This window comes from Lacerta agilis, chromosome 5 (genome assembly GCF_009819535.1).
Source record: "Lacerta agilis isolate rLacAgi1 chromosome 5, rLacAgi1.pri, whole genome shotgun sequence".
Classification (NCBI taxonomy): domain Eukaryota; kingdom Metazoa; phylum Chordata; class Lepidosauria; order Squamata; family Lacertidae; genus Lacerta; species Lacerta agilis.
In genome coordinates this window covers 35791062-35810495 of record NC_046316.1, presented here as the reverse complement: position 1 = coordinate 35810495, position 19434 = coordinate 35791062, and the positions used below count along the sequence as shown (strand labels likewise).

Sequence of the window (19434 nt, the reverse complement as noted above, 5' to 3'; positions counted from 1 at the left end):
TATCAGTGACAGGCAAAAAGACGCAGCACACCCATACTTACATGCAGAGTCAACATTCTACCACACTTCAGTGATGAGTTGGTCATCTGTTCTCCCTTTGTTTGTTAGGGATGGTTTCACATTCTTCCTTTATTAAGGCCAGGGCCAGTGGGCACATTTGGGATTTTGAAAAAATGCCATGGTCGTTAGTCACAAAATGGCTGCTGAGTGGGGTGTGGGGGAATGGCGTAACTTAGGATGGCTACCATATCTAGGTAAAGGTAATGGGACCCCTGACCATTAGGTCCAGTTGTGTCCGACTCTGGGGTTGCGGCGCTCATCTCGCGTTACTGGCCGAGGGAGCCGGCGTACAGCTTCTGGGTCATGTGGCCAGCATGACTAACCCGCTTCTGGCGAACCAGAGCAACACACAGAAACGCCGTTTACCTTCCCGCCGGAGCGGTACCTATTTATCTACTTGCACTTTTGACGTGCTTTCGAACTGCTAGGTGGGCAGGAGCTGGGACCGAGCAACGGGAGCTCACGCCATCGTGGAAAAAGAGGCAGGATGACAAAATGGTCCAGACATGCTCCCCCATCAACCATCCTATCAGTGGGGGTAAAGGCACCTGCCACACCATCCTCACAGAGGTAAGTTCTTTAATATATTCCCTCTGTTCAGAAGAGAAGAGAGGGTGGGTGTTTAATCCAATCCTGGCATCTAATTACACGTAGGCATGATTAAAGGGGTCGGGGTGGGGCTTGTTTAATGTAGAGCAAGAATTTGAGCCAGTGCAAACAGGAACTGAACATGAAAAGCCATGCATCTCTCATTCGTTGTTTTTTTAAGGGTATATTTAGTGAGACCTTCCACAGGAGCCGTAGAAGGTACCAGAAGGCACACTGCTACGTGTGCTATGAAGTATATGCTGTAAAGCCTGGCAACATCCGAAACCTGCTTGTGAAACTTCAACCTGGGATCTGTGTTCAGACCCCCTCTGCTGCTTGGCAGATCCTGCCATCACACTACAAGGTCTCCTGTGCACACTTGGGAGTAAGTCCCATTGACACTAGGGAGACTCACGTATGAGTAGACATGCATAAGATCTAACTGCAAGTAACAAAGCTATTGTCTCTTTGGTGTGGCAGATCCATAGCATGGAACTCCTTTTCTTCCTTCAGTTTGCGAGTTTCCCTTAAAAAGAAAAGAAGAAGCCTGAATTCCCCCCCCCCCCAGTGCTGTTGGCTTTCCTTTAGAATATATTTTCTTCCTTTACCCTTTAAAAAAGTGTTTTAATATTTTATGTGACTTTGTTATTGATGTAAGAACTGCAAGCATTTTATTGTTTATACAGTATCTTGTGTATCAGTTGGCGACAATGTGTGTGTCACTATATAAACAAAGTTGTCGTTATGTCTCCTCCACTGTTATTGTTTCTGCTGAGCATGGAATGCTGGGCCAGATTCTTTCTCCTGATATAGGCAGGCAGTGTGGTGCTGGACACCAGGCCCTCATTCTTCCGGGCCTCGTACCAGTATCAATCACATAGGACACTGCAAGCACTGATACACTCTATGCCGCCTCTGGAATCAGCCCTTTTTTAAAAGAAAAGATGGGAGACTAGATGGTGAGGATAGATCAAGTGGGTGCAATCCTACTTTCCCATCCATGTGATTGTTTTCTTTAAAAAATATTTTTAATTAGTTTTTTAAAATAATTTTATACATATAAAACACAACCTTTTAAAACATTCAAATACAAGGTTCTTTTGAACCTTCAGACCTCCTTCCTTCCCTCCATGGATTCCATATTTAAATTTAAGTTTGCCTCATCTTTTACCATTATCTATTAATTAACCATAATTATCATAAATAATTCCACATTACAAGTGTCCTTACATCCCTGCCACTGTTTACAGTGGTCTTTTAAGTAAATTACAAATTTACTCCAAACTTTAGTAAATACTTGATCTTCTTGGTTTCGGATCTTCCCTGACAGTTTCGCCATCTCCACATACTCCATCAGTTTCATCTGCCGTTCTTCTTTTGTTGTTGGTAATTCTCCTTCCTTCCATCTCTGGGCTAGTAGCATTCTCGATGCCGTTGTTACGTACGTAAAAAAGTCTTTTATCTTCTCTTGGTAACTCTTCACCTGTTGTACCTAACAAAAAAGGATTCTGGTTTTTTAACAAATGTGTTTTTAAACATTTTCTTTAGCTCATTATATATCATTTCCCCCACCCATGTGTTTGTCAATCGTATGAAGAGGGGAATGTTGACAGAATAGGGCTATTAATAACAGAACCCAGAATCATCTGGGCCCTGGAAATCACGTGACAACAGGGAGCCAATCTCATGCTGCTACTTGATATGATCTGTTAGATGTCTAGGCACCTTGGAACCCTTACAGGGAGCAGCTGAAGCCGAGTGGGTACTTTTCTTATCCCAGGTGTTGTTGGTTACACACTAAAATGCTGTTTGGATGATTGTTCCTTTTTGAAGGGTCATACTACATAACCCAACTGTTCCCCTTATATCCTGTTAGCACACAAAACATAGTTTTATGAGTTTTTTTGGTTTTTTTTGGGTAGGGAGTAAGCCATAGGTCAAGATCCTACTAATGCCTGGGTCCACCTTCGGGTTGTTGGAATTGCCAGGCCTGCCTGGTAATGGCCCACCAAGGATGGGTAATTAAGGGAACAAAGGGAGTGGCTCTGTGCCAGAAAACAAATGGGTGGGCTTCCTTTCCTCAACTGCCTGTTAGTTAGAAAGACCAAAGGCCAGAGCTGGATGCCAAAGCTGCATCTCTGGAAAGGCAGAGTGAGAGCCATAGCTGATTTCTGCTGGAATCCAAGGCTGCGGCTACAGGAGAAGCAAGAACTTTTTGGGGTGTTGATGCTGTGAACCCCCTTCATCATAGACTCAGGGGTTGCAGATATGTGCAAATAAACCATATAGCCTAAAGACACCACAGTCTCCACTGTGCCTCATTTCCTCAAGCATTATTAAGCATCTCGCACCACTTGGGTGGCGTGCAAACAATATACAAGACTCCAATTTATTCACTGCAAGGGGTTGTTCCGTTCCCTAAAGTCACGTGACCCAGACTTCCTCCTTCTACCTTCATCATGGAAAATGCTGGACGGTGGACCACGTGACACACATTTGCCATTCCTCAGCGTGGCAGCATTAAGAAGCTCTAGGGCCCAAACCTACATACATTTCAGTGGGAGCAAGCCCCACTCAATGTGGCAGGGCTTCTGAGTCGCCAGGGCCAGATTTAGGTTTGATGAGGCCCCAAGCTACTGAAGGTAATGGGGCCCTTTATATGTCCAGCTGTCTTTTGTCAACAAGAAGTTATTGCTGTGTTTTGTGTTGAATATATACTATGGTAATTTATGGACCTAATAGGTATCTAAAGCCATTTGCACATGTTGCCATACAACCAGTCCATGCAGAATATAGCAAATAAATGATATTTTAGCGAACAGGTGTGGCCCATTACTTACATCATAGGAGCCTACACAACACAAAACACTGTTGCTGTATGTAGGTTTTTTTTTTTTTATCTTATATTTTTGAAATGTACATCCATTTTTTCCATTTTGGGGGGGGGTCCAAGAGAGTGGAGCCCTAAGCTATAGCTTGTTTAGCTTATATGTAAATCCGGCACTGTGAGTCGCCATCCCTCGTGCTCGCCCTGTTCAAGGGTCCCTTCCCACAGGTGTGCCTGCCTCTAGGCAGGCTCACCTGTGACTCTCTCCCGCGGCAACTCGGGACTTCTTGCTCCGCGGCGGGTCCTCTCTCCACCGAGCAGGCGGGAAAGGGGCGCGAAGAACGCGGCCGACCGCTCCTAACGGCGCTGGCCGCGGCTCTTTTCTCTCCTCCGCTTCGCCGGGGCGGGTCGCGCGCCCTGACGCCATTGCTGCCCCCTCCTGGCGGGATGTCCCCGGCCGGAGAGGAGGAGGCGCGGCCAACCTTTTCCCTCCACCTCAGCGACACTTTTTAGTGAGGGAGAGAGGGAGGCATTATTCCGGCGAGGAGCGGGCGGCGTGGCGAAGAGGGGGAGAGCCAAGTTTCTGGCGGCGGCGGCGGCGGCGCTGGGGTCCGCCCCGCGGCGCTGCCCGGCCGAGGGGGCGCCTCCCCGCCTATGCCCCACTGCGAGAGGGCGGAGGAGGCGTGGTGGTGGGCAGCGAGCCCCCTGTGCCGGCGGCGCGCAGACCATGCCATGAGCGCCTCAGCAGCAGCCACAGCAGCTGCCGCCTCCTCCTCCTCCTCCTCCTCCTTTCCCTCTGCAGCCACCCAAGTGCAGGAGAGCAGCCGAGGCGCCGCCGGAGCTGCTGCTGCTGCTGCTGCCGCCGCCGCCGCCCGCCCCCCTCGCCATGCAAGGGCTGTGCTGCTGCCTGTGCCTGGTGGCGGCCGCCGTGGCGGGGCTGTCGGCAGCCAACCGCAACTGCCCGGACCTGGTCGTGGACAGCTGCTTGTGCACCGCCGAGCGCTCCAAAGGACCCGGCCGACAGACCGTCCGCATCAAAGTTGTCTGCAGCGGAGGCGAGTTGGTGGAAACTTTGCAGCCTGCCTTGTTGCCCAACCGCACCGTGTCCCTGTGAGTAAAGAAGCAAGCAAGCGAGCGCGATCTCGGAGGGGCTCCTAAGGGTCGGGTCTCTAATCCGCCCGGAGTTCTAATCTCGGGTGCGGGGCGCGCGCGGGAGGAAGACTCTGCACATGCTCAGAAACAAGCCTGTTTTCGTTTTACAGGTTGTCAGATGGAGCTTCAGGATGCTCACTGTGCTGCCACTTCAGTGGGGCGTTCTTGTGGCTACATTGTGCGTAGGGAAGGGGCGATTTTGAGGACCCCCCCTTCCTTCCTTCCTTCCTCCCATGTTTGGGTTAGGTCCCGTTGATTTTCAAAGGGACGCCGTTGGCATTCGGCACGATGAAGGCGTGCTGCGCTTTCAGGCATGCAGGAGTGACGAGGGGTGGCGGTGTGGTTGAAAGGAAATCTAGCTGTCAAAGGGGGCTGCCTCGGGCGGAGCGGGCTGCAGGGACGGGGACTGGAGCAAGCGACGCAAGAGCTTCCCTGGTGGACCTGCTGTCGTACACACACTTCTCTGCAGAATGGACACACTTAATGGAAATTATGTGTTTGTAAAATTGGGGGAGTGTGGCAACCGGGAGGCACTCCTGAAAGATCTGGGATTTTGTCTTTCCCAATAACACCTCAAAATTCCACTGTAAGGAATGGATCATAGTTTTCTCGGGGTCACAGGAAAACTTGATGCTTCCTTCTCAGTTGACAAATGACAATCTCACCTAGCAAAGAGATGCCAAGCTAATAGTTTGCATAGTGTGCCCTTAAATGACCTGTGTCTTCTGCCTCCTTGCAATAGAAGTTTGACAGGAAGAAACTCCAGGTATGTTGTGGTGTGGAGGAAGAGAGGAATGAACAACAGCCTGGTGCGTCTTTCATAAATGTAAATTTCTATGGAGGGCTCAGGTCAGATGGTGATTTTTGAACTTTTGGCTTGTCTGCATTTCTAAAAGCTCGTCTACTGGGAGTTTGAATTTGCTTCCCTTTCTGGAAACTCTTGGTCGCTTTTTGCTTGCTTTTGGGGGAGCGCTATGCACTGCGAAGTAAATTGCACACTGCCTTGCCCAGTGGTTTTGCAAATAATACTTCCACAATGCATATTATATCAACTGAGGCATCTTTAAATCCGACAGCGGATAATTTCAGACCCTAAAGATAACTGACAAAAATGCCCTGCATAATAAGGGCTGTTTACTGAAATTGATGGCCTTCCCTTAACTGGATTTAAGAAATGAGATATACTGTCCATATTTTTAGATGCCCACTTTAACTGTTTGGAGATTGCCAGAAGCTTACCACCCCCCCCATGCTCTTTTTGACCCAGCATCATCTTTGGTATGTTAAAGTACCCTTTTAGCTATTTGTGCCTGTTGCATAAACTAAAAAACAACAACATAAGCCTCCATTCATAAGTGTATTTACTTGGAAGTTTCTCACTGTAATCACTTGGACTTGACATCTAAGAAAATATGGATTGGGGCTGTAAATTAACAGGCTGATCCACTTCACAGCTAAGCTGAAGTAATTAGATTTAAATCTCACTGTAGTCTTATTGACATAAAGCCTATACTTAAAGTTTGACCCAAAGCCCAATTAAGACTAAAGTGTTAGACTTTAAGATAATGTACCCCAACTTAAGTAGGGTTTAGGGGTGCATGCAGAGCTATTGTATATCTATGTAACTCTATCAAGTTTAGTGGGAGTTACTTCCAGGTAAATGTGTTTAGGACTGCAGCAAGAACAGTTTTTTTGTTTGTTTTTTAAAAAATCAACTGGTTTGTTGAATGAACTATAAAAATGGGCTAATGTAATTTACTAATAGTAGGCCCAAGTGTTCCAAACTGTCTGACTTTGCTCCCTAAATCATACCTTCATGCAACTCATCCTGTACTACCAAATCTATTTGTTGACAATTCATGCTGTGAACATTTCCAGCCCTTGCTGGACTTTTCTCTTAAATTCAGCACTTTTTAGAGAGGGAACTGGAAAAGATAATAATTTGCAACATCTGTGGAGCTTGTGCCTGGAAATGTACAGCTGTACTCTGTGTTCTGGTACACAACTTTTTGTGAAAGCTGTTGAATATTACGCTGTTCTTACTATTCATCTGGGAACCTCTTCCTCATTAAGGTACAGATGTGCCAACTGCATTTGGAACTGTCTGCAACCCTTCTGAAATATTCTACACAACGCCATAAAACTGTATGATTTAGCATTATCTTCATGTTTTTATTATCTTAACAATACAACATTCCAACTTTCTTGTGTAGTATGAAACACACACTCAGTAAATTGGGCTGCGGTCTTATGCACACCTAGTTAGGAGTAAATCTCACTGAACACAAAAAGTCTTACTTCTGAGTATATGCATACAGTTGTGCTACATGTGAACTTTCTCCACCAGTTAACAAGTTTCTGAAAACAAAATACCACATGTAAAGAAAAGACTCTCCTCACTTTATTCTGAAAACATGGAAGCATTGGGTCAGATTTCTTGCATCCCAGTTCTGAACAGTGTTTATTTGGAAGTGACAGCCATTTGTTTCAATTTAACTTATTTCCGTATAAACATGCTTAGGAATACAGCGTCTGGCATATATTTATCTAGTAAACTTGTATATGTTTTCCCCCCCCCCCCACCCCTAGCTATTGAATGCAACACATTTTACAGATTTGATACTGTTCCCTATAGGACTGTTGTATTAGAAAACAAGTGGACTGGTTGATGGTGGAGGGGCAGTTGAACTCCTATGATGAAAGGGAAACAAATATATAGTAAATGTCCACTTGCTGACACTTTATCCGACCTTTTGCACTATAAAAACACCAAATTTTTCAATAATTCATTGCGTCATGGAAATGACAAATGCATTTATCTTATTTCACATTTAGAAATCCCTTTAAATCTTTTAAATCAGTTTACTTTACATTTTGTGAACATTTTTATTGCACACATATCTTTTGAAAGTATTAATTAAAAACTAATATTGGGATATGAAATGGAAGTTTAAACAATAATCTGAGTAAATGAAAGGAAGGAAATGCCTGTTTCAGTAGCTGAACATGTGGCTGACAGTTTGATTGAAAGTGTCAAATACTTTCTGCAGAGAAAGTGTTTATGGTGAATTAAATTACACTTGTGTGACATTTGGCCAGCTGCAGAAATTGGTGATAAAAAGCGCAAACACTAGTGTCCATAGATATGTTTTTCTAGCTGCATGGAAGAGCTGGGAAAGAGCATTTTCATGCAGACAGTGTCTGTTTCCATTCAGTTTTATTGGCCCATAGAGAAGGAGCTGCAGCATATGGAACATAACTTCTCAGATTGTTTTAACAAACTGAGAATAGAGGGGGTGAACAAAATAAATGTGTGTTACAGATGCAATAGCACCTTTTAAAAGCGTAGAAACCATTTTATCCAGAAATAAAAAGGCCTTCAATACTGTTGTAATAAATCAAGATTTCTTTTTTCTTAGGTGATATTTCCATGCAAAACTAGGCTGACTGGCCAAAGCATAAGAACTGCTGTATCAGGAAATAAGTAGACTCAGATGGGTGAACTGGCAGCTGTGCTTCTACCATATTACTGATATTGCAAGGGATGTCTATCTGCCACATAAGAATAATATGTTCTCTGGCAAACAAATAGTTGGAAAGTGGTTGAAAGACCCATTTTGTTTTGAAGAGTGAGATATATATATATTTTGCCACAGACTACTATTTATCTATTTATACTATTTAGCAGTTCGAAAGCACGTCAGAGTGCAAGTAGATAAATAGGTACCGCTCCGGCGGGAAGGTAAACAGCGTTTCTGTGTGCTGCTCTGGTTTGCCAGAAGCGGCTTAGTCATGCTGGCCACATGACCCGGAAGCCGTACGGCGGCTCCCTTGGCCAATAAAGTGAGATGAGCGCCGCAACCCCAGAGTCGTCCGCGACTGGACCTAATGGTCAGGGGTCCCTTTACCTTTTACTATTTATCTACTAGCAGTCTTGTACCTGGCATTACTTGGGAATTCTAAAAAAAAAACAAAAGCTCAGGGAAGTTTTGAAACCAGTGGTTAAAATCTGTGCAGTTTTGAAAGGTGCTATTTTGATTCAAAATGGCATATTGCTTCAGAATAGGAGAAAACTTGCTAAATGATCTCAGGAACTGTTGTGCAAAGTTTGGTGACAGTATCTTAAGAGGTGTCCTAAGACATAGCTAACTGACAAACAACTTTCCGAAATATAGGATAGATGAAGGTTAAGATTGTGCTAGATTCCGCTACTCACACGAATAATAATAAACTGCATAGCTATTATAAAATGGGATATGCTTAGTCAGCTAACAAAGCTGATGTATTGGAGGGAAAGGAACTTGCACTTTAATTTCTTCTTTAAGTTGAGTCAAATGCACATGGCAGGATTAAACGTAACTGCTGGTAGATAGTTTCCCAATATAGGCCATTATCTTGTGTTTGCGTGTCAAGAGAGCTGTGCAACCTTGATTTGAATTAACAGGTTTGAGAAACTGTACATCTTATGATTGTCTGGGCTGTTGAATGTGAGACCCCATAAATTAAAGAAGTGCACTGGCAGTTGAACCCAACTGAGACGATTAGGCAGCTGCTCTGCCTTATTGATGTTTAAAAGGGTACTTTGTTTAAAATATTCTCCATGCATGCCATTCTGCCTAATAATTCATGACTCTAGAAATGGAAACTCTGCAATTTTAGCAGTATGGATTTTCAAAGCATTTTGATTTTTTTTTATTTTATAAAAGTATTTGAGGAAAGTGTTTCCTACTGATATGCTAGTTTCTTATTCCATATATTAGGTTGGCTCTAGATTTAGTTATGCTTAGAGTAGACCATTGAAAATGATGGAATTTCAGTTGAGTTACTCTAAGCATGACTATGTCAGGTTCCAAACCATGGTTATTAAGTGATTGGCTATTGACCGTACCTTTTTCCCTTGGTCATCAACTCTAACAAAATAGAGCAATTGCAAACATTTATTAAATTCTGACGTCAGCTGTTTCTAAAACAAGTGATGCCATAACTGCTGCAATATGCTTAATTACTAGCATTATTGCTATAAAATATTGTATTGTCTTCTGGTGAAGGTCATTAGTGTATTTAATTAGGATGTTTGCACCATGTGTTTGACACTTCAGAAGAATATAGTGTTTCAGCAAGCAACTCAAATAAAAACAAACAGTTTTTCTTTGTTTAAACTTTATGTCAGAATACTTGGGGGATATTTGTGCACGATATTGACTCTGTTTGCATGTAATGGTAAACCATGGTCAGAAACGAGCCATGGTTTATTAAAGCCCTATACGGCCTAGGACCCTCGTACCTACGGGCATGCCTCTCTTGGTATGCCCCATGGAGGACCTTAAGGTCTGCAAATAATAAAACCCTGAAGATCCCAGGCCCCAGGGAGATTAGACTGGCCTCGACCAGATCCAGGGCCTTTTCGGCCGTGGCCCTGGCCTGGTGCAACGCTCTCTCACAAGAGACCAGGGCCCTGCAGGATTTGACATCTGTCCTCAGGGCCTGCAAGACGGAGCTGCTCCACCAGGCCTTTGGTCAGGGTTCAGTCTGATTCTTTTATTTCTGTATAAGAACAAGCATTGAAGAGGCCTCCTAGCCGGCTCACAGGTCCTTTATAAGACGAGTGGTAACAGTTGGCCCTGGAGAATATTAACCACTCTCAATTTTACCCGTGGACTGCCATCTGTCCAGATTTTAATTTGCTCTGAACTAATTTAAAATATGTATTTTACTTCCTTGATTGCCTGTTTTTATGTTCTTTGTATACTGTGTTAGTTTTGTGATGGTAGGTGCTCTGAGCCCTGCTCTGGCCAGGGAGGGTGGGGTACAAATAAAAATTTATTATTACCGGTATTACTACGATGAACAGCATGCTGCTTTCAATTTTGCCCTGCCCAGAGCTGGGAAATAAACCATAGAATGGTTGGCTTAGTGTTAACATGCAAACCATTAAGTCAAGGTTTGTTTCTCTCCAAACAAATCAGAAGTGGAAGGTTTCTTCTTGGCTTCTGCTCATAGTTTATTTGGAGAGAAACAAACTATGAGTGCTGGATCACACACAATATTGATTCATTCATATTTATTATTTTATCCTCTTCTATTTCTTCATCTCTTGTATGTTGTTGGATGGAAACATTTGTTTTGCAGTTTCCAATGTCAATCCACCTTCACAACTTTTCATTTAAAAATCGATACAAATCATTTAAAAAAAATATTAAAAACAATACCAGTACTGATGGAGACTGTAAAATAGATGCAGAATATAAAATAGTTCCATAAAGTTTCAAATATTTACTACTGTCATAACTTCTTCTTTTTTTTGTATATGTGTGGTTTGTTTGTTTGTTTGTTTGTTTGCTGATGTTTGGCTTTAATTTTTTTGTTGCCTAGATTTGCTTTCCCTCTGCTACAACTTTTTTTTATGGATCATGCATTGATATGGTAGCCCACATTAGCAAAGTGTTGTTGCAGTTCATTGCCACTAAGACCATAAATCTCTTGGTGCAAGGTGTAATGATTGCTAGTTTATGTCCCCGTAAGTAATAGAATATTTCTGAGACTTTTTGATCAGTTAAATTGCTGTAAACCCAAATTTTATGTCTTGAATTACAGTCATACCTCGGGTTGCACTAACTGTGGGTTGCGTGTTTTCAGGATGCGAACGTGCCAAACCCGGAAGTACTGGAACGGGTTAGTTCCGGGTTTCGGCGCTCACGCATGCACAGAAGTGCCAAATTGCGACCTGCATGTGCACAGATGCGGCGCTGCGGGCACTGCGGGTTGCGAAAGCGCCTCCCGCACGAATCGCGTTCGCAACCCGAGCGTCCACTGTATACTTGGTTAAATTTTTTGGTCTAAATCAAATAATGGATTATAGACTTTGAACATTGTTGCAGTGCAAGCTGCCCAGCTTCACCCGCCTCTCATCTCCCTGTGCCATGCCATGAGTAAATTGCAGAGAGTGCTTGTTTGTCTCTCAAACTAGGAGTGGTAAGCAAAGTACAAACCTTGGCTTCTGCTTGTGGCTTGCTTGGAGTGAAGCAAACCATGAGTCTGATAAGGCAGAGCTTCCGCTGTAGTTCATGTATTCCCAGAGAAAGAGGAGACGTTTTACCTCCATAGTCAGAGGCATTATACTGCTGGACAGCAGTTCCTGGGAATTGCAAGTTGTCAGAGTGCTGTTGCATTCACGTCTAGCTTGAAGGCTTCCCACAGGCATCTGGTCAGCCACAGTGAGAACAGGATGCTGGATTAGGTATGCCAGTGGCCTGATCTAGCAGGCTTGCCTTATGTTCTTAGGATTTAGCAGTGTGCGCAATCATTCACGACAATGTCAGGCATTGTTTTAAAAATTTGTGTGCAGAAAGTTCGCTTTTAAAAATTAAATCACCCAGCACCTTGTCTTGAGGCCACCTTAAATTTCTGATCCCAGTTTATCTGCTGGTTGAACAAGTCCCTGGTCCTGTTGCCTGTCTTGAACTTCAGACCATTGGTCCATCTAACTCGGTATTGTGCACATGGAATGGCAGTGGCTCTGCAGGTTTTCTGGGCATGGTGGTCTTTAACTTCACATGTTTGCTTACATATCAGTTTTTAAAGGGACCTTCCACAAATGGTTAAACTAATTGTAATTCAATATAGCAGAATGTCTGAAGGCTTACAAGGTGATGTGTGTAACAGTGTGTCTAAACATCTGATCTCCCCTATCTTTTTGGCATCTCCATTCTAATTGCAATAATGCTTGCTGAACTTAATTCTTATTCCTGGTGTCCTGGTTGTGTTCAGATCTCTCAATTTAACAGTCTTCCTGTATTATTAGTTTGGAGTCCTCTGCAGTTGTTCATTGTCTCAGTGAGCCATTCCTGCTATGGCTCTGAGCTCTGGTCTCTAGCCCTAATAGCTGGACTGCAGCTCACAACATGGATTTCTAACTTGAACCCCCTTGGTTCTTTCTATAGCTGATCAGGCTCTGTCTTGCCTAATGGAACTGTTATGTTGCAGCCCACATTTCTCTTCTCCTTTCCTGAAGTATCTGCAGCTGCCTTCGTTTTGCTGAGCCTCGCCTGCTCTCTCTATCCAGGATGGAATATAAAGACGAAGGGTCATTGACACTTTAGCTCCTTCACCAGATACAGCTATTCCCATCCCACGATAGGACCACAGGAAATGTAGTATGCCAACAAACATATGTTCAGACAATGTAAAACAAGGAATTATTCTCCCACTTCTCAGGAAATGTAGCTATTGTGAGCTGGGAGAACAATTTTTTCTTGTACGTATATGAAATCTGGAAGCTTGGACAATGCCTCCAATTGCTTATAGAAGAGTTTTATTGTCTATTGTCTATTTTATCTTCATCTTAATTAGATTAAAATGAATGTCATTATTTTTGGACGTATGTATGCAAAGTGTGAAGCTGGCATTTACACCAGCCTTGTAAATAAAATACAGTATTTTTACTAGCCTGCTGTGGACTAATAGAGGAGGGAATAGAAGTTTTCTCACTCGCATTTCTGTGCTGGGGATAGAAGCCTCTGGCATCCCACTTGGTTTCTGTGCTGGCTCAAAAGAGAGGTGGAGGTGGGTTCAGAGGGTAATTGATGCCTCATAGTGGGAGGTGTCATCTTCCCCAAAGGAGGCAATGCCCCCCCCTTTAATAGGGCCTCCTGGGATCCAGAAGTGTTAAACAGCTATCACCTGTCAGTTATCCCCTTCTTGTGCAAGGTTGTCAAGAGAGTGAAAATGGCCCAGCTGCAGGAATATCGGGAGAAGAAGTAGATTATCTGGACCCATTTCAGTTTGTTTTCCAACACAAATATGGAACTGAAGCTGCCCTGTTTGATTGTTGGAAGAGAGACAGGGGAATGCACTCCTGTTGATTCTCCTTAACCTCTCCATGGCTTTTGATACAGTTAACTACTGTATTCTTCTGGACCAACTCTGTGGGTTGTGTGTGAAAAGCATCACACAGTGGTGGTTTAGCTCATTCCCACTGGTGTCAATAGTAGGGGCAATTTTCTGCACCATGGGAAAAGATCTGTGGTGTCCCACACAGTTCCATTTTATAAGCTATCCTGTTTAGCATTTACTTGAAACCGCTAGGAACTGTCATCATGATATTTGGAGAGCGAGGTGTCATTGGTACACTGATGATACCCAGCTCTGTCTCATGGTTCCAGCTGAATTGGAAGAGACTGTTCAGGTTCTTGACTGATGCTTGAAGATAGTAATGGGCAGAATGAGGGCCAATACATTGAGACTGAATCCCAACAAGATGGTGGTGTTGTGTGTGCTAAGTTCTTGTGTCCGAGATGTGGAGAGGCAGTCTGTATTGGATGGGGTTGCACTCCTGGAAAGGACAGGTACATAGCTTGTGGATGCTCCTTGATCCAGCTCTAAGACCCTTCTTGGAGAGAGAAGACTTGACAACTGTGATCCAAGCTCTCATCATCTCCTGATGGATTATTGAAAAGAGCTCTGATAGCTGTTCCAGAATCAGTGCTCTGGGCATCTCCTGCCCGGTAGGGCTGGCCAATATCAGCTTTTCAACACTGCAGTGTATCACCAGTCAAACATTGCGGTTTGGCAATATACCACAATCTTGGGGGAAAAGGATGCATTGGCCTCTGCCTGCGAGACACTGGGTGAAACTGCCCCAGCTCTCACCTCAAGAGCTGAGGCAGTTTCACCCAGGCTCACAGGCTTGGACAATGCAGCTTGTTTGTGCTGCTCAGCTGGGAGGAAGAGAAGGTCCCCTGCCCCCCGAGGAGATAGCCACTGTGCTCTCGCCATTCGCATGTGAGTGAGCAGAGCAATGGGGCTCCTTTAACTGCTCGCTGTAGGGAGCTGCAACCGTGTTCACCTCAGCTGAGCTCCCACCCTGCCACCAGCTTGTGGGAGCCAGTGCCAGGTTGGGGCCTCCTTTAACTGCTTGACAGAGGCAAGGGCAGCTGCACACTCCTCAGTTGAGCAGTTTAAAGATGCAGAGGGAGGAACAAGCTGTATCTTGACTCCCTCCAGCAGATGCTGCTAGTAGAGGGACTTGAGAGCGGTGGCGGCTTCATCAGCGATATACCACTGAGTGAACCTGACATCGTGGTCTGCTCCTCATACTGGTGCTGGGTGATATATCGCCCAGGCCTACTGCCTGGATTGTTGCAGTGTGCTCTGCCAGCAGTTCTGCTGCCCTTGGAGGTTCAAGGGAGTGTTAGCCTTTACGGTAGTGGCCTCCCACGTTCTGAGATTCATCCCCCAGATGTGTACTTGTCTCTTACATTGTACACATTTTTGTGGCATCCTCACCCAGGCTTGGGAAATGGCTGAATGTGAGTTTTGGTATCTGATGCCATATTGCTATATTTTCATTTGGTGTTTCATACCTTTTCATTTTCCTGCCAACCTAGCTGTTCGAAAGCACAAAGTGCAAGTAGATAAATAGGTACCGCTCCGGCAGGAAGGTAAACGGCGTTTCCGTGTGCTGCTCTGGTTCACCAGAAGCGGCTTAGTCATGCTGGCCACATGACCCACAAGCTGTACGCCGGCTCCCTCGGCCAATAAAGAGAGATGAGTGCTGCAACCCCAGATTTGTATGCGGCTGGACCTAATGGTCAGGGGTCCCTTTACCTTTACCTTTTACCTTTTGATTTTAGATTGTATTTTCCCCTGCTTATTGTTTTCCCCACTCAACACCCAGGAGTATCTGTGAATTGGAAATCTATTTCCAATCATGGCTTGATTGCACGTGCGATGATATGCAGTGTAGCAGGAACTTGTATGAAATGCACCATGTAGAGGAAGTGAGCAAGTGTTTTCCCACTGTGCATATACTTTCTCACTAGAGTAGTGGCAGCATTGGCTGGGATGGGGAAGGAACGTGGGATGAAGCTTTTGCAAGAGTGGAGAACAGGTCAGTGGCTTGGGAGGGATAGGTGCAATGAATTAAGTGGTCCTCTATTTACCAAGAGGCAGTGGCTACTTCTATCCAGAAGGGTGAGTGGAAAATTGCATGAGTGGCTCATATAAGCAGTAAAAATGTTTTAAGTGAGCACTCAAATGATGAATATTCAAAACTGAAGTCTAGTTTTTTCTTACTTCTTTGATTTCCTCTCTCTCTCTCTCTCTCTCTCTCTCTCGTGTGTGTGTGTGTGTGTGTGTGTGTGAAATACCAGCCATTGAATATTATGGATGAAGCATCACCATCAGCTTTATTGATCTGCTGAGTTTTAAATTGCATAGCAAAGGAGAGTGAATTAAGTACTAATCTAGAACACTGGGAACAATATTTTAAATCACTGGGATACACTGGAAAGAATGGAAATGATTTGAAACACCTGGCTGACTTCTCTTTGACAATGTGCAAACTATTATAAAGCTATTCAAAAGCAAGCTGTTCTGCCAGAATGCAGTAGCAGCAGACTCTTGAAGCATTTTATGGTATTTGGGGCTGCAGGCAGTTAGTGGAGCTGCTGGTTCTTGGCTCCTTTCCCCCCACCTAGAATCTTCACAGGAAAGGACATCATTTTACCCTGATAAGTACACCCCAAGTCTATCTTTTCTGCTGTCCACTTCTGCAAATTTTGAAGTGTTGCTGCATATTGTTGACGCATCTAATGAAAGCTGCAAGGGACATTTCATGGTTTCAAAAGCTAAGAGCAAGGAAATAATAGTGACTGGGACAGAAACCACAGTATCTGGCAAATTGCAACATTATTGTTGTAAGTGTTCTTTTATTTGTAGGAATGCTTTACAGTATCTGAGACAGTAAACCACAACGTTTTGCTACATTAGACAGCAGTCACGAGCTTGATCTTGTGGGTCAATTAGAATAATTCCCATGTGTACATATAATCCAAATAAGTATAGTGTATCCAAGTATATATTTTCTGGGACGGGAATGTGGAAGTTCTGTTTAAAATGGCTGTAGTGTTGTCACTAAAATTAAACTTTTTTTCATAATAAACCAGTAAATGAATAAATTCATTAATTTAAAATTAGATTGAAGAAATAAATGGAACATAAATAACTTTCTTCATCTGAAGTTTGGAGGCAGGGTGACAAATTCAAGTTCTCACTCCACAATGCATGTCTATTCTGTGTAAATTGCATTAGTTTCATGAGGCTTACTCCCTGGTAAGTGGATGTACAGTTGCAGCCTATGCCTTTTCAGAAGAGTTCTGTACACTAGTCTTGTTCAACCTGTTCTGTGATTAGCAAGGAAAGGAGTGTTATTCCTTGGATCATGATGAATTGCACTTCACCATGCATAAGAATTTAATTATGCTTTTAGACCCACTAATAGTAGCTGTAGAGAAGGAAGGATGGAGTTAAATCTGTGTTGAACTTTCTTCTTAACTAGGATACTAAGAGGACACATCCCCATATTTGTTTTGGTCTAGTTAATATGCACGATGGATTAATTCAAAAGGGCAAGTGACAGCTTTACTGGGAGGAGGGAGAAATGGACAGATTGTAGAATTACTATACAATAAGTTTCTTTGTATAGTGAGGTGGTCATTGATATAGTTCATAATGCTGATTCTACCTTGAAAGCTTACCATATAATGTAAATACCAAATGTTTCTTAGACATAGTTGCTTATAAAACCCAGTTCAAACTAATTTGTTACGTTTTCCAAATACTATGTTTCTACAAGAATATTTATTCTTGGGCAAACCAGTTCTCTGCTACCATTTCAGTTACTGTAGATTTGCAGAAGCTTCCCATCTAAGTGGCAAGTAGGCATGGAGGAGAAATTCGCTTCAGTTTTAATTTAAAGGTGAACCTGCATTATTTGCACTTTCTGAAACACCAAGTGATCCAAAAAAGACCATACTAGCCATCCTTCAAAATTGGCAGCTCTCTGAATTTTGCAATTCAGCTATATAGTCGTGATCTTAAGACATTGTATTGCTGATTGGAGGTTTTGAAACCCTTTGTTCTGGCCTTTGGCTGTTCAATTTGCATCTTGGTCACTATCTTGTTAAAGGTTTGTCCAGGAAGCATCTTCTTCTGGCACTGGATTAAAATCGTAGTGCTGCACTGGGATGGGATAAGGAAAAGTGTCATTAGTGCTGTGTACCTTGACTGTGATCATGGTTTTAAAGTTTTGTCATTACAGCCATACTTTGTGTTGCGTCCACTTCATGTTGCGTCTTTTCGTGTTATGTCCCGCAGCAATCTGGAAGTACTGGAATGTGTTACTTCTTGGTTTTGCCGCTCGCACATGTGCAGAAGCGCTAAATTGCTCTTCGTGCTTCGTGCCTGTGCAGATGCAACACTTCAAGTTGCGGGCATTTCACTTTATGGATGGGCCTCCATAATGGATCCCATCCGTGACACAAGGTACCACTGTATACTGAATGTGATAACTTCTTGTCACAGTCCCCACGAAGCCTGTGGATGTCTGGTACACAGAAGTAGTCTGCCTAGAACAAGGGTGGTCAACATGTTGCCCTCAGGATATCATTTGACTACAACTCCCACCATCATTAATGTTGGCCAGGGCTGTTATAGTCCAACTTCTGGAGAGCTCTGTGTCGGCTATCCCTGAACTAGAAGAACAGTAGGGTGGCACTAGGCCCTTCACTGAAATTTAAAGTGTTGCGTTGTCATACAAAGGACCATGGTTTGTTTCTCTCCAAGCTATGAGTGGTGACCAAGGTTTCTTTTTGGCTTACTGCTCATGATTTGTTTGGAGAGAAACCAGCCACTACCCCCAGGTTTCTACAGCATGGCAAGTGAGACTTTTGGTTTGTTTCCATCTACAGCATGGCAGGAGCAAATAAGGAACACCATAAATTTTTTAGAGCAGTGTACAACAACAGCACATGCTTCATTCACATTAAACCATAGTTTGTTTTAAACAACAGTTTAATGTGACATGCAGAGTTTATTTCAGTACCAACTGGCATCTTAAAGGCAATCATCCAGTAAAAAGCCATATGAGTGATTTTTTTCCAAATTGGCTCCTGCTTCATTGCTGCAAAGGTGGAGTTCAGTATCCTGTGTACACTGAATGAGTGACCACTGCCCTTGACATTATACAGCTGTCAGCTACAGCCTTAAAACAAATCAGTACTTTGTTGACTGAAACCCTTACTTTCAAGACATATTGGATGGCAGTAACTTAGAGAAATGTATTGTACTGGGAATGTGTATTTTCTGTAATGGTATTTCAAACATTGTAACACCAGAGTGGCTTACAAATGAGGATAACTCACTTGGTAATGCACAAGACTCCTAATCTTCAGGGTTGTGGGTTCAAGCCCCATGTTGGGTGAAAGATTCCTGAATTGCAAGGAGTTGGACTAGATGATGCTTGTGGTCTATTCTATGTTAAATGCCTTCAATATCTTAGTGAAACTCTGAATTTATTGGCATGAATGAAATTGTTAGCCAACTGAGCATTTTATACATTATTTTTAGTGTCATTGCTGGAAGAAAAGTTAGGTAGGAAAGCAAATTTTGAATTCTGGACTTATTTCCCCCCACCTTCTTCTTCTTTGGCAATCACTTGTAGCTCAGTAAGATTGTCTTCCATAAACACGGTTTAAGCAGTAAGACAGTAAGTGGCTGTGGAAGCCAATTCTGGATCCACACGTCCTTCCACAGTGGGGACATCAGTTTCTGGGTGGGAGTTGATCATGGCGAGGGTTTGCCAAGCGTGCCTTCCTCTTAGCACGTTTCTGCCTTTTGTCCTGTGTTTGAGCATCTTCAAAGCCCATGACACCTTTGGTAAAGGCTGTTCTCCAACTGGGGCGCTCGCAGGCCAGTGTTTTCCCAGTTGTCGGTGTTTATACTACATACTTTCCCACACGGGAGAAAAT

At 43.6% G+C, this 19434-nt stretch overlaps 1 protein-coding gene across 1 annotated transcript in view; it reads left to right on the top strand.

The window, feature by feature from the left end:
* The first annotated feature begins 4334 nt into the window (after positions 1-4334).
* Positions 4335-19434, top strand: part of ADGRA1 (adhesion G protein-coupled receptor A1) — a 314608-nt gene continuing 299508 nt past the window's right edge. Inside the window, exon 1 of the mRNA XM_033149325.1 lies at positions 4335-4585. Within this exon, the coding sequence (XP_033005216.1) occupies positions 4362-4585 (224 nt within the window). The 5' untranslated portion in view covers positions 4335-4361. The remainder of the gene's footprint in view (positions 4586-19434) is intronic.